Source organism: Gymnoscopelus braueri, assembly GCF_963280865.1.
Source record: "Gymnoscopelus braueri genome assembly, chromosome: 12".
NCBI classification, from domain to species: domain Eukaryota; kingdom Metazoa; phylum Chordata; class Actinopteri; order Myctophiformes; family Myctophidae; genus Gymnoscopelus; species Gymnoscopelus braueri.
Window position 1 is genome coordinate 45,261,227 of NC_137614.1, and position 16,255 is coordinate 45,277,481.

Below are 16,255 nucleotides of genomic sequence, written 5' to 3' on the forward strand. Positions count from 1 at the left end.
AATGACACAAATATTCCAACACCTGTTAAGGTTTTGATCTTTATGTCTGTATGTAAAGATTTCTTCAATAAATAACATTTATGAAAACAAGATTTTCAGTGGTTTGTGATCCTTTAAGTTTAATAGAATAGAAGATTGGTGAGACCAAATAAAGCTAAACTGGCAATTGAATCTCACAACTTACATGGAAGACAACAGTTTCATATTATATATATTTTTTTCCTTAAGGTTTGTTTTATGCTATATTTAGATAGGAGAGTGTAGAGAGACAGGAAACCTAGAGCAGAGAGAGAGGAGAGACATAAGAAACATGGAAGTTGGATTTGAACTTGGATTTTCATGACTCACAGGGAGTGTATGGTCAGTGCACTAACTGGCTGAGCTACCAGGCACCCATCAGTTTCATTATTTTAAAGCATAGCATGTTTTCCAGAACCAATGGGAAATATACAACAAAGTCTTGCTACATATCAAGCATGGGCTACATCCATTAAATGTGATTCAATCACCATCATCTCTGTACATGATCTGTATACATTAGTGCCGGAAAATGCACTCTAACTTCATTTTGTTCCTGTTATAAATAATAATGTGATGATTAATTACCTCAGCTGGGCTAAGTAAAGGCCCATGTGCTTGTTTAAAGTATTTCTAAGGCCCTCCCTGTAAAGAATAGTTTGTCTTGCTATGGTATGAAACATGAAGTCATGTCATTAAAGCAGGAATGCACCATTTATCATTTAGGAAGCGGGTCCATCATAGTGCAAAGTCGCATTGTTTTGTTACCTTAGCAAGGATCCTTTAAATGCAGAAGTTGAAGAAATACAGTTATAAATCTATACATTTCAAAATACTTTTGCATTAAGTGTGTATGAGTGCAAGAACACTCATTCATTACATTGTGTGCTCTACCTCAGCCTTTTCATGCATCACACTTTGGAGCTTTCTGAGCAGGGAAAAAGGGAAAATCCTTGCTTTACAAACAAGCAAAACCATTTCAAATAGAAACAACTTAAACAACAAAACATTTTCACAAATGAGGTATCAGAAAATATTGTTGTTGAAAATACTGTACAGCCAATTCAAACCCTGTCCATCACTACGGCAGTCACTACACTGACCTCCGCCGAGAGCGAGGGAACCCCCTGAAGCTGTGACCAGGTGTGCTACCTGGGGAAGAAAGTCCAGTGTTGTCCCTCAAGCTTGGAGAGTGACACTGGATTCTATAAGAGATAGAGTTGTAATGGACAGAATTTATATGACAGCCAGGGTGGTCACCGTGTGACATGAGGAGACTGTCACACATGTAGCACATGCAGGAGCAGAGGGAACCCAGACTTGAGTCTGGCCTGCATCTGTCTGCCTTGAGTTGAAATTGCAGGCTTTGTCTGCAAGGGGCGCTCCTGCTCTCCTGTTCCTCTCCTGGGGAAGCAATGAGATTGGTGCGACTGGTTCCCTCCTCCATGGGAAGATAGAGGGTACTGTGGCTACGACCGTGCACCATGTTTGTCCTGCCCCTCTGCCTATCTCTGCCTGTGGCAGAGAGTCCAAGGGTCCCGTCCACAAGATCTTTCTCCCTCTTAAGTGAGGCCCTCTCCTTGGCATCTCTCCTTTCGTCTTCAGTGTTCATGGTGAGGAAACGAAGCACCACCAAGTTGAGGAAAGCCCCGATGACAGTGAGCCCCACCAGGATGTACATGAAGCTGAAAGCCACGTAAGGCGTCTTCTCCTGGAGGTCCTCCTTCTTCTGCAAGGCCACAAAGTCCCCAAATCCAATGGTGGTCAGTGTGATGAAGGAGTAGTAGTATGCATGGAAGAATGTCCAGCCCTCAAAGTGAGAGAAGGCCACGGCGCCTACACACAGCGTTCCCATGCAGGACAGGAAGCCCACCAGTACCATGTTCTCCATGGAGACCTCAGTTTGTCGTATGCCCAGACATTGCTTTATCTTGCAGAGGAGATAGCGGACAAACGTATTCATCCTCTCGCCCAGGCTCTGGAACATGACCAGAGTAAGAGGAATACCCAGTACAGCGTAGAACATGCAGAAGACCTTTCCTGCGTCTGTACCAGGGGCTGCATGGCCATAACCTTTAATGGAAAGAGAATGAAATTATCAACCTGTAAAATATCACATCAAACTTTATTTATATAGCACATTTACAACAATTGGAATTGACCAAAGTGCTTTACATGGAAGGCATCATCAGAACAGCCCTGTGCAACAACATATAGTCACAGGACAAAGCAAAAAATAAATAAAAACATATGAAACAAGATAAAAGACAAAGATTCAAGCAACATTAAAAGCTGTAGAGAAAATAAACGAGTCTTGAGGAGAGATTTAAAAAATATGGAATATGGAACATCCATAATAAAAGACTCATTATACAATTTGCACAAGAGTGTGCATGTGCCATGCGTGTGTGTGTGTGTGTGTGTGTGTGTGTGTGTGTGTGTGTGTAAGTAATACATATAAATAATAATATCTAATGGGTATAGCGACAATAAAAAATCAAACTTACCGATGGTGGTGATGACCGTTATGGCGAAGTAAAAAGACCCCGCGAATTTCCACTGCCTCCCGGCGCGGTGAGGCTCGGCCTGGAGCACGACGCGCTCGATCTCCCGGTAGTCGTCCTCCGAGAAGCGGTACTTCCTCTTCATGTCGTTGCGTTTCTGCTCCAGGATGCGCCGGCGAGAGCTCTCGGTCTCGGACTCCAGCGCGTCGAACACCGCGGCGCCCACCAGCAGGTAGGAGAACATGCAGAGGATGAGCGAGAGGGTCCGGATGTTCTGCTTCTTCATCATCTTTCGGTCCGTCAAAAAAACCCAGCGTGGTGCTGATGCTGAGAGCTCTCTAGCAGTGAAGGCAGTTACAGGTGGTATTTATATAGATCTCAAAGACTACACTGGACAGGAGTGAGGAGTCAGTCGACCTCCTGTTGCGTGGCAATCGGCAATCATGCAATCAAACAGACCCAACTCCAAGGAAAACGACTAGGTTTATAGAATGGATGACATTTTTTTTGGTAGGACATTATTCGGCTGTGTGCAACCAGAGTATAGTAGCCTATATACGCACTACTCCCGCACGGGCATCTGTTTCTGTCAAAACAAAGTGGCTTCAGCACTTCGCATGCGCAAAGCAGTGGCCATTAAACCAATCACAGCGTAAATAATCTCTATTAAAATAATTCATTTCATACTGAAGCCTATACTGTACACACGATGCTTGCAATCCACATGCAATGTTATAACATGTTCTAAAAGTAGAGGTTTTTATGTTCCAACTTCCAATAGACAGTACTAGTAGACACATTCAAAATAAGAGGATGTGGGCATGTGGCTGTGGCTGGAGTGGAGGCGTTTCTCCATAATGGAAACAAGCGAAGTAAACGTGCAGATCACGTAGCTGCTGAATTTACTCCACACACATGTTATGATGTTGCCTACCGACAAGAACCGATTTCCAAGCTAACAACTCGTCTTGAACAACTCATTTTCTGACTATTCTATAGGTTCAAATCAGTTTATGCTTGGCGAGCGGAGTATAATATATAATAATCTCATCTGTAAACGTTCGCACAGCGTTGTCTCCCCATGAAATCCATCAGCACCACGGACAGCGACACGGACAGCCAGTGGTGTAAAAAGTAGCCTACTACTTTTTTTTACTTAAGTAAAAGTATCAATACTGTATGCAATATAGAAATACTCCGTTACAAGTAAAAGTCTGGAATTCAAAATGTAATCGAGTAAAAGTACAAAAGTATTGGTGTCAAAATGTAGCCTACTTAAAGTATCAAAAGTATAAAGTAGTTATGCAGAATGTCCCATATAGCAGATCTACAAGCTCACATGAAATGTATGTATGTTTTGTAATAATAATCAAAATCTACAAAGTAACTAACTAAAGTACTGAACATTGGAAATACTCCAGTAAAGTAAAAAATACCTCAAAATTGTACTTAAGTACAGACAGTACTTGAGTAAATGTACTTACTTAAATGTTACTTTACACCACACGTTCGCACGGCGTTGTCTCCCCATGAAATCCATCAGCACCACGGACAGCGACACAGATGCGCACTTCTTTCAAAAATCTAGTTTTAATCCAGTGCCTCATAATAATCTAAGGAAACATAGTTTATATAGGCCTATTTGCACTGTTCAATTCAATTAACACCATATTTCTTTCTGAATATTGTATTTTTATTTTTTAATTTTCACAAAACAAAGTAGGCCTACACATACAACTTCAGGGACAACAAGAAATAGTGATGGTGCATGGCAGGCATTATACCTCTATGGCCAGTTTGGCCACAGGTTACTATCTAGCATATAGCCTATTTTACGGCGTGGTTCTGCAGGAGCTAGCCGTCTATAAAAGGGGTCAGTCTGTCTGTGTGTATGTCTATGTCTGATTAGCGCTACATTGCGTGAGTAGGCCTATACCTGACGAAGACGGTTGTTATAATTTTTTACTGCTCTATTAACAAATTGTTTTGGGAGCATTATGACGGTGTGCGGACCTTCTTCACAGTGCACACTGCCATGCAGTAGTAGCCTAGGCCACCATTATTTAGTTTTTCCACATGTAGGCCTACTTTTTGAAATATTTAACTTTAATTTGATCATGGAGGTCAGTAGCGGGCTGAAACCTCTCCCAAATTCGTCATTATGTCAGAGATGTGTCTTGTGTCATGGAGGAGTGGACGACTGACGTCATGATGACTGACGTCAAAGGCTGGCCACGAAGTCCGAGATCCACATAGGAGCCACAACGTTCCTGACATGATATAATTGTTATAATTGCATGTAACTCTTATTTTCTTCTTAATATAACTTTGTCAACCCATCTAATGCTACAATATACATTTTAGTTAAATATAGGTTATACCTGTAATTTGCTGCTTTTCAAGGATGTGTTGGTGTTTGGATTATAGGAATTGAGACTTTAACCACTTAAACCCCAGCATCCTTATTGTGGGGGAGGTTACTTTTCACAGAAAATAGCGTCACAACGTGTCATTGTGAGCTTGTCGATCGGCTATTTTCAGCAAAAGCTTTCCCCGCAATATCAGTACAAAAAATACACTAGTATTGAGCCCTGAGGGTCTCCGGTCAACCATATGGGGTTTAAGTTGTTAAAACACAAATCTGTGCTGTTCCTGAGTTAATTCAGTGTGACAGCTTGACAAACCGGTGATGGACAAAGTACTCAACTCCAGTACTCAGCTTAGATACTCCTGGTCAGATATTACTCCACTACAAGTGAAAGTTGCTCTGTCCATTTTTTTTACTTGAGTTAAAAGTACTGGAGTACTTGCCTTTCCAACAAAATTCAAATAAACTTGAAAATAGCAGATCTTCAAGCTCACAACGCATCGCATCATTATGTGTGTGTTGTGAGCTTGTAGATCTACGATTTTCACTAATTGAAATAGGGCTTAAGTGGTTCAATCACACATAATGTACCCTTTCCCTTCCTTGAAATGCAGAGGAGTCAAATGGACAATATTTGTGTTTGAAATGTAGTGGACTGAAAGTCATAAGTATCCAAAAATACAAATACACAAGTACAGATATTAAGTACAGTACTCAAGTAAATGTACTCCGTTACTGTCCACCACAGCAACTAAGTAACTGGTCTTATTTTTAGCACTATTTCAGCTGCTTTGTATACTCTACCATGTATGTTTGGAACGCTTGATAGTGGCCTTTCTTACAGTAGTGGAAACCGATACAGAATAATGTGGTAGCTACTTGTTGCCATGGTTACTCCAACCGGCAGCACAGGCCGGGAGCTGTCATTGAGCTGAGGTCGATGCTATGTTAAGTGATCATAATCCAGACCGCCGGGGAGTAAAGTTATCGCATCTCTGCATATAAACGATAAAAGATAATCATCTCTCTCTCTTTTTTCATTGCCTACATTTAGGCCATAAAATGATACAGTATGGTACACGGCAGGATATGTGACAGTGACAGTCACAATACAATTCATAGTGAATTGAAGAGTGATAAGAAGAGTGTACTGAAATAAAGGCGCTGTAAGTAAAACATTTGTTAAAATGACTATTAAATAGCTCTACATTCCCATAGCAACCATTGCTGTAGATTGTAGAAGGTTTGTTCAGTAACAGGGTTCTCCCCATCTCTTCAGCTGCTTAGTAAACAGAAAATACATCTCACCGATATCATCTAATCAGGAGAGAGAGAACTCATTAAGGATACAGGATAAACAAGTGAAATTGGAAGTGATGAAAAAGATTAGCACACTAAATTGGAACTGGAACAGTTTAACATTGAAGCCGATAATAGTCAGGGGATATTAAAAAAATCTTGGAATAAATTCCTTACCAAAAACAATCTTCACCAATGTGTTTGTAGAGGTGTCTAGTAACACATCTCACAAAGACTGAAATGCAGTCCCCCTAGGAGAATTTTTGACAGCTCCTTAAAGTTGGGGTACCCACCATAACCTTGGTTTAAAAAAAATAAAAAAATAAATCAAAATTTAATTCTGTTTTAAGTAGCATGTGAGGTGTCAAACTAGGGTGTTTTTATGATTCTGAATCCATTGCAAGCATTTGTTTTGCACCAAAACCACTCCTTGGGCTAAAAACGGCCCAATCTCAATGGGCTTTTTACACAAAAAGTATACCTGGAAAAGGATGGCTATGGCCGTTTTTAGCCCAAGGAGTGGTTTTGGTGCAAAACAAATGCTTGCAATGGATTCAGAATCATAAAAACACCCTAGTTTGACCCCTCACATGCTACTTAAAACAGAATAAAATTTTGAAGGTTATGGTGGGTACCCCAACTTTAAGGAGCTGTCAAAAATTCTCCTTGGGGGACTGCATTTCAGTCTTTGTGAGATGTGTTACTAGACACCGTTACAAACACATTGGCGAAGATATTTTTTTTGGTAAGGAATTCATTCCAAGATTGGAAAATATTCTGCTAATATCCCCTGACTATAAGTGATCTTTGTGTGGTTCTGAAAATGTATTTTGTGTTTACTAAAGAGCTGGAGAGAAAGCCCCCCCCCCACCACCGTCCGTCCGTCCACCGTCCGTCCACCGTCCGTCCCCCCGTCACTGAACAAACACTCTATACAGTAGTAATGCTTACTATGCGATACAGACCTTTAATGTTTTCATGTTTTGTAGTTTTAACCAAAACATACCACTTACAGCACAGTTAAACAACTGTGATTTTACTGTGATGTCAGGAGGAGGTGGATAACTGTCTGATCTCTTGTTCCGCTCAACCACAGCAGGATCTGCTCAGGGGCTCTGCTTTTGTGTCAAGTGCCTAAAATAGGCCAGTTTGGGCCCTATGTTGTGTTGTGATTCAAGCCAGCCAGCTATTGATAAATGAATTAATCCTCAGCATATAATAGGGGAACCAGCAGCACTTAAAGCCACACCATGCCCGCCTGTTTGTCCTGTTCTTTTCAAAGCCCAGGGAGCTGGGGGGGGGGGGGGGGGGCTGGAAAGGAAATTGGGTTAAAGAGACGCATCAACAAAATGCAGAAAATAGTAACATGACATGTATTTATTGTTTAATGGCATGAAAATGTGATTCATACAGCAAACAAAACACCCATCCAGGAATGTTCTGTCATTTGGTAATGTCTTTGTCTTTAAGCAAATGTTTTAATCCAAGTTCTAGCCATTTGTAACACTAAGGCATAAGTAAAGCTTTACATGTTGAATGACAGAAGTACTGTAAACAGCTTAATGAAAGCAGTATCTTGTTTTTGGTTTAAATATTTCACCCGCTCCATTTTCACATCACATTTTATGGGAACATTCCAATTCGCTCTGTGTAGAACATACTCAGGGAGACATGATAATTAATCATGAATGATAATTGTGAATGATGACAGTGTTAACATTAATGTTAATGCGTCAAAAACAATGCTTAACATGATTACATTAGCTAGAAAAAGGCTTGATGAGATCAAGTGAGTTTTGTTAAATGTAATAATCAAACTCCAGCTTGTCTACTCCCATCTAACATGTCTGAATTTAATGGATTTGTTTAATGGTTCTCATTATTAATGTGCGTTTTTGCCTCGCATAATGTGCTTTGGAGTATTCAGTTTTGTCCTTTGGATTCTAAACTAAAGCAAAAACACTGCTTTGACATCTTTGGTGATGCTGTGAATGAGCACAACCGTTTCCTCATAAGCACCAGTGGTGGACTGTAACAGTAAGTAAGTACGTTTACTTGAGTACTGTACTTAAGTACATGTTTTAAGTATCTATACTTTACTTGAGTATGTGTTTTTGGGAAGCTTATGACTTTCACTCCACACTTCAAAGACAAATATTGTTCACACTACATTTCTAGGAAGGGAGTGGGACCCCTGGGACCCAAACATATAAATTACATTACCCCTTAAGCCCTATTTAAAAGATTCTGAAAATATCTAAGCTCACACTGCACATTGTGAGCATTGTACTTTGTAATTTGTACTTTTGCTTAAGTATTTTTTTAAAGCAAGTGCTACAGTACTTTAACTCAAGTACAAATTTGACTGAGCAACTTGCAGTCGAGGAATATTTGACCAGTACTTGAGTAATATTTGACCAGAAGTATCTATACTTTGACTCAAGTTCTGGGTTTGAGTACTTTGTCCACCACTGATAAGGCACATGACATCACGTGGAGAAAAGAAGAACATGTGCCTGAAGGCAGCTTCCCTCGTTGATCGATCGGCTCTGCAGGAAAACTATTAAGTACTGGAGCTGAACACAAATCAAGCACCTCATTATAAGGATTCAGAAAGAGAGCGAGGTGGTCAAGCAGGAATCAGGAGCTCAGAGTTTATGCATCTAAGGGGAAGGGGAGGAAACAAAAGAGGGGCAAAGGATTACATGAGGGACAGAAACAGGACAGCATTCAACATCATCTATCGCACCGTTTCTCAACGTCTGGTCCGGGGCCCACTAGGGCCATTTATACACTCTCAGAGTTACAGACCGTATAAGGGTCCATTTCGACCCCCTGGTGGTCCCCGGACCTGACGTTGAGAACCAGTGAGCTATCATGCTCAACAGAGTATAGGAAGGGTAGAGTTCTTGAAACATAATTCTAGACACAAAAATAACGATGCAAAATAGCAATAGGAAAGTTAAAGGAATAGTTCACCCCCAAAATGACTTTTTTCCTATCGATTAGTCACCCCATGGAGACTTGAATTCATGGATATGTTTTAGTTTTTGTCACATTCCTTAGCCAATAATTTGATGACTGGCAGCGGTTCCGGTAGGAGACACAAAGAGTCTCCAACCGCTGCCTACCGGTCCACTGGTTATCAAATTATTGGCTTGGGAATGTGATAAAAACAAAAAAATATCCATGAATTTAAGTCTCCATGGGGTGACTAATCGATTGAAAAAAAATATTTTTTTGGGTGAACTATCCCTTTAACGATTGAGAGGGTTTGAAAACCAAGCCAAGCTGCTGTTACTGACATCTTGTGATGCGTGACTCATTATCCTGCCCACTGCAAAGCATGGCAGGGTATTGTAACCTGGTCTTGTTTGTGTATTGTTGTTGAGGGAGAAAGCTGCCTAAGAGATTATTACGTTTTGGGTCGAAAAGTTCAAAGGTCAAATGGTTACGGGCAATATCAATAATAGGTGGGTGGATATTCATGAAGCTTGGCGAGAATGATCAGTAGGCGGTCCCGAAGTGACGAATAATTAACTTTTTTCAGAAGCCTCCCCAACCACTGTCAGCCCAGTGGAAGTAGGGCTGGGCAATATGGACATAATCAAGCGAGCTTAATTCAAAATGAGCTTTATTATATCGCCTATCTTTCGCTATTTGTCATACGACGATGTACGGTATAGGCTAATGTATACCTTTATTTCTTAGTATACCTTTATTTCATTTTCACTCCCACACCACTTCTGCACGCACGCACGCACGCACGCACGCACGCACGCACGCACGCACGCACGCACGCACGCACGCACGCACGCACGCACGCACGCACGCACGCACGCACGCACGCACGCACACAGACACACACACACACACACACACACACACACACACACACACACAATGCATTACTATAACTGAGTGAGAAATGTACATGCATTTGCCATTAGCCTTTATGAAACCTGATCTTTTTGATAATCAGCAGTGGCCTAGAAGTGGCTAAAGTGAAAAGTAAAGGGTATAGGAGGAAAAACCGATGCCTGATCAAGGACGGAAACTGCATTGTTGCTTACCAAAATGCAGACTAAAAAGGTTTGGAAAAGAAAATGAACCAAACCAATTGAAAAGCCCTAAATGTTCCACATTATATGAAAACATTTTTATTATTCTCTTTAGGTTATTCTCATGTTATTCTTGTGTCTAGTTTAGGTTTTATATTATACATTTTCAATGGCATCATTTATATCTGCATATATATTACTTTTCACAAACAATACTCATTTCTTATCTCTTGTCCCTCATCTTTAATATAATCTCTTCTCAACACAGCTGTTTCTTTCTAACTGGGTTGCATGACTAATTTGCATACTTAATGACTACACATCAGTGAAATCAAATCTGACACCATACAGAAAATAATTGTTGAAATGACAAATCTAGAGGGTAGACAGGTGTATGATGACAAGTGGCCTGAACTCAATGCAACACATTTGGAAGCTTACTTTGAGTTGATCATTTTGGCTGGTGCTCATAAACAACTGAAAGCCTTTTGAATGGAGATATTGTCTGGGCAATATTTCCAGCCACAATATCCCTGGAGTCCCTTATCCTGTCCAGGACTAGTGGGTTTGATGACAGGCAGACATGGCTTCATCGACATGGTCGTGACAAACGTGCAGTCATATGGGACGTATTATTGGATAGGTGGGTCAAACAATAGCCACTTCATTATAACCCGGGTGTGATTGTGGACGAATGCCTGCATGGTTCCTTTCCATGGGAGATGCCACTTCAGGCAATGATATGCCAAGTAAACCAGCCAAGTATGGCATAAAGATCTGGGCTGGCTGTGATGCTAAATCCAGCTATGACTGGACCATGCAGTTACAGGGAGGATGGGGGAAACACCAGAAAAAGAAGAAGCAAATATCACCTTCTCTGCATTCCCTGACAGCACTGGAATAGTTTTTTTTACTGCCCCAAGAAGAATAAGAATGGTAAATACTGCATTAATATAGTGCCTTTATCCAAAACACTTTACAATGTGCATTACATTCACCCGTTCACACACCGACGGTGGAGGCTACCATGCAAGGCACCAAGGGCTTCAGTGTCTTGCTCAATGACACTTTGACACTAACCCAGGGGGAGCCGGGAACCTTCAGTTTCAGAAGTGGCTGCGCTACCTCCTGAGTCACTACCGGCCCTATATACTGTATGTAGGCCTACTCCAATGTACCTCTTGCCACATGAACGCTAGCGTCCCTATTCTCAGGTGAACATTCTCCAAAAATAGCAGAACTATATGCTCACAGTGACTCACTTCATGACACGTTGTGAGCTTGTTGATTGGCTGTATTTTCGGTGAAGAGATTTAGTGTAGAGGGTAAAAGGGAGGGGGCCTAGTTATATTTTCCCTGGTGGACTCGGGTCAACAAAGTACTATATAGGGTTTAAGTGGCAAATTATACCACTTTGTTTGTTGTTGGGGAATTTGCAGAGTACGTTTGCACATTCCTGGAATGCATCCTCTGTATTTACCCAACCTAACTATTAGGGCAGTGGGCAACTAGTGAACAGATATTTTACTTAAGGAAAAGTAGCAATGCCACAATATAAAACTACTATGTTACAAGTAAAAGGCCTGTATTCAAAATTTAACTTGAATAAAAGTACAAAAGTATTGACATCAAAATATATGAGTATAGTATAATATACAATGCACTTGTTTTATGGTGCGAGATAAGTGGAGAATGGAAATAAATGACAAATGGAAACTTGAGCTACGACTGTGTGAAGCCTCAATTTGAGTGTTACCGAATGCGTGGCAGGTGCTACAGAAGTAAGACATGGCAGGCGTCTATTGTTTACCTTTGCAAATATGATGCTAAAACTTGAGTCACCTGTGAAAAATGCCTTAATTACACATCGCCGCATGGTTATAAAAAAACACAGAGAGACTTAACCACTTTCAAAATATTTGATGTGATGTGTTGTGAGCTTGTAGTTTCTTTTACTAGGTTTCTGTGTGTATATACTGAGATACTGTATATATATATCGATAGATACAATTATGTGCTTATTTTTCTACTCTTATTGACTTCTACATACTCCAAGTAACTCATAAGTAGACATTTTTCATGTGAGATAGAACTTTGGCGGCTGTACACACAATGATGTTATTTTATCTTTCGTGAAGTGTGCAGAGAATCTTCAGGGTGACGTTGCCCTATAAATAAACTGAACCGAACTTGAACTGACACCAAAATAAATGACCCACTAGATACTGACATCATGGGGCACAGTGTTCATGGCAACAACACATTCTTTTTATGTCTGTATTTGTGGTGTGTCTCAACTCTGTCTCACTCACACAGATCATTAGTACACTATACAATCCTGAGTGTTCATTTAACTCTGAGCGTTTGTATGGTGACACTGTTGTTGTGATTTTAAAGTGCTCTATTCTACTCTAGAGTATACAAATTAAACCAAAAAGACTTCTCAGCTTGAAGTATTCTGAAGACAAATGACCACAAGAATAAGAGCAGTTTTTTTAGCCTGGAAACCAGACGGATCTGGCCATGCCTTGCTACTGCTTTATATGTTTGTCTGAAAATAAAATCAACTAATTTAAATGGTTCGTAGAATAAAGGTAAAATAAATGTAAATTGCCTGAAATAACATAGATGAGTTACAATAGAGAATTGAAATTGCACTTTTGGAGTGGATTATTAACCACCTTTTTCTTTTCACTAGCAAAGATCTGCAATTTTGCACTCATTTTTTGCCTATTTTGACATGCCCAGAATAGGGACACAAGGGTTAATGTCACACTGGGGTAACACAGGTAGGAGAGTGTCATCTGACTTTGGCATTCCATACCTGTTATAGATAGTCATCAGTGCAATAAACTGTCCATTACCACATGAACCCAAGCCCCACTATTCTGGGGCGAACATTGGTCAAAAATAGCAGCTAGAAGCTCACAACGTGATGCAACATGACACATTGTGACCTTGTAGATTGGTTATTTGTGTGTGTGTGGGTATATATATATATATATATATACTTCAATTTTTATCCCACGATTTTTTTAACCCCTTTATTTTTCACCCAGTGCCAATTGCCTATGTAATCCTGGGCACTACACTCCCTCTGCCAGCCTAGGGAGAGCCTAGACCCGAGCTCATGCCTCCTTCAATGCATGAGAGGTAGCAAGCCGCTTCTTATCACCCGACAGGGGGGAGGTTCCCTGGTTAGACGTAGCGCGTGGAAGGAACACGTTATTCCAACCAGTTCCTTTCCCCTCCATGTGGTTTAAGTAGCTAACCACATGAACCCCAGTGTCTGGGGCAAACATTCAGCAAAAGTATTGCATCGCAAGAGATGGTTTACAGGGGAAAAAGGAGTGGACCAAGTACCCCTGGGGTACCCCGATCAACTAAGTATAAAGGGTTTTCAACAATAGGGGCACTAATGTGATCAACTGCCATTACCCACTTAAAGTCTTAAAGGTTTTTTTTGCGAGTGTGTCCCTCAGAATCGGCATGCTGGGGGTCAAGAAACAGTTAAATTCCTTTCAAATCAACTGTGGGTACACATATCAAACTAACTTGCGATTATGGTTCCCCTGCTTTCACTAATCTCTGTTTATATCTAAATCTTTAGCTGAATTTAAAACCCTGTTAGAAGGAGACTTGAATGAATCCATCTAATGTCGCGGGAGCAGTGAAAAGCAACAGCAAACGCTGGATGCCTGCAGAACCCTGCAGTTTCCACAGTAACTAAGACCAAAAATAGAAACCAAAACCAGGGGCCATTCAACATTCAATTCCCAGCGATAACGCAATGATTCTATTTTTAGCTTCTAATGGTGTGATACACACGTGTGAAAATGTGGCTCTACGATTACTGTCAAAAGATCGAATTATACATTCATATCACTGAATGTTGCCCTGGAGCCACCGATTCTCATTCCACAATACAAATGTAACATATACACACACATTTACTGTACTTGGGACTATTGGGAGGCTCATTCCAATCAGACTTCCTGGAAGTGCGTGCAGGGACAATTTGGGGTGAAGACGGTGCGTGTGCGTGCGTGCGTGCATGCGCACGCGCGTGTGTGTGTGTGTGTGTGTGCGCGGTGTGTTCAAGTTATCATCCTAAAGCTGTAGCAGTGCTGTAAAAGTGTGTTTCATTGAAAATAAATAAGAACTTTGTCGTATATTGGTCCATTGATCAGACAAGAAAAACACTATTCCATAACTATTCCCTGAATGCAAGAAGAACAAGGATCCAGTTTGAAGGAGGGTTTGTCCACAGAAATTTATTTATTTCCATAGACGTGACACCTGAGTTGCCAATCCACAGAGTGTACCTGAATCACCAAAACATTGCACTTTATACAGACAGACATTTGACTTAGGACCTCCTCCCAGTCCTCCTTCTTGACCACTCATACTTTTACACAAGCTCATATCATGAAATCTTTGTTTAACATCTTATTAGCTTCAAATTAAGTCCACACATATTATACATTCACAATTGCAAACAGCAGTTAGAAATACAATGAATCAACAAAGTTGCAGTTACTTTAAGACTGAATATTTTCCTTAAATGACATTTCTCTTTGTTAACAACACAAGTCATAGTTATCAAGACTTTAATCATTTTAACTACACACTGCAGACCTAAGACTGAAGAATAATAAAAGTGTATATATTTTACTGTCATCTTGACCTGGCTTCCAATCATTCACTACACATTTCCTGTCTGTAGCTGATCGGCCCAGGAAGGAACAATGATTACTCTGATTAGTTTAAATGAATACAAAAGACTTCTTCTGATAATCAAGACAAGACAGAGGGTGTCAATGCCTCTGAACCAAGAAACAAAAGGTTTATCAAAAATGACTGTTGTGCCTCTCACCTCTTACCTGGACTCTACAATGGCCAGGAACTCTGAACTGATTGCATTACAGCTGAGCCCACACTAAGTTGGGTGAAATCTCTCTCTGGCTTACATTATTTGACCAAAGGTCAAACTCAGTCCTAAGTACAAACCTTGTTTTACCAATTAAATGGAATATCATGGAAATATGCTTAAAACGATACTTTTAGTCCTGGATATACCATAACTTCAAATGTAACTTGTACTTAATCAAATGAATATGTGCAAGGGACTCTAGCATGAAATATTCTGGTTTGAAATTGATTAATCTATAAATGTCATAATTGCACATGACAGTTATATTCATAGTGGTGACTGGTGATAATGAAACATTGTTTTCTCACCTTTTTCTGAATTGTAGTCAAATTCAACTACGACCAATCTGGCTGGAAAGTGGGAGCCCACTTTGAAAACCACTGACCTAGACAACACAAGTAAACTGGGTGAGTGATGCTGTATGATATTAACATAACAACAATTATATCGTGATATTTCTGCTATATATTATGATTGTAATGTAGCCTATACTATGCTACGACTGCAGCCTTTTCTACATGCTTACACTTGCAATGAAAAAGCTCATTGTTCAAATGTGTACAGCATACTTTTTAAAGAAGCTTGAACTTTTTTCATAGTATAAAAAACATGCAGTCCATATGTTATCACAACATTATTCTCACTCTCAAGCTATACTAACCAATATTGAGATTTGAAATATTTATAATATTGTGCAGCTCAAGTGAGCTACAGAGTGGACAATTATAGCCACCAGTCTCACTACAATATCTGATACCACTAATTAAAGAACATACTGTACAAGTGAAATCACCTCAGTTGTTTTCCCTGCAGTAACTAGTATGCACCCCTGTGGTGAAATGAACCTTGAAAAAAAAGGGTACATTTATACATACTCATTGAATGACTCAAATCACGTCTCAAAAATAGCCAGTCTCTTTCCTCTTCTTTCCAATCCAATCCAATCCACTTTATTTATAGAGCACATTTAAAAACAACAGTGTTGAACCAAAGTGCTGTACACTCAATAAAATACTAAAATAAACAAGAGAACACACACAATGAACAAGACAACGATTGACACAATGCCTGG

General features: G+C 40.2%; 1 protein-coding gene across 1 annotated transcript; it reads right to left on the reverse strand.

Annotated features, from left to right (window-relative positions):
- Positions 1-1,111: 1,111 nt before the first annotated feature.
- Positions 1,112-2,811, reverse strand: kcnk15 (potassium channel, subfamily K, member 15; the record flags this gene model as incomplete). The annotated part of the gene is made up of 2 exons (XM_080444781.1): positions 1,112-2,091; positions 2,526-2,811. The coding sequence occupies 2 exons, from the start codon at positions 2,809-2,811 to the stop codon at positions 1,112-1,114; spliced, it is 1,266 nt and encodes a 421-aa protein (XP_080300907.1).
- Positions 2,812-16,255: the final 13,444 nt, after the last annotated feature.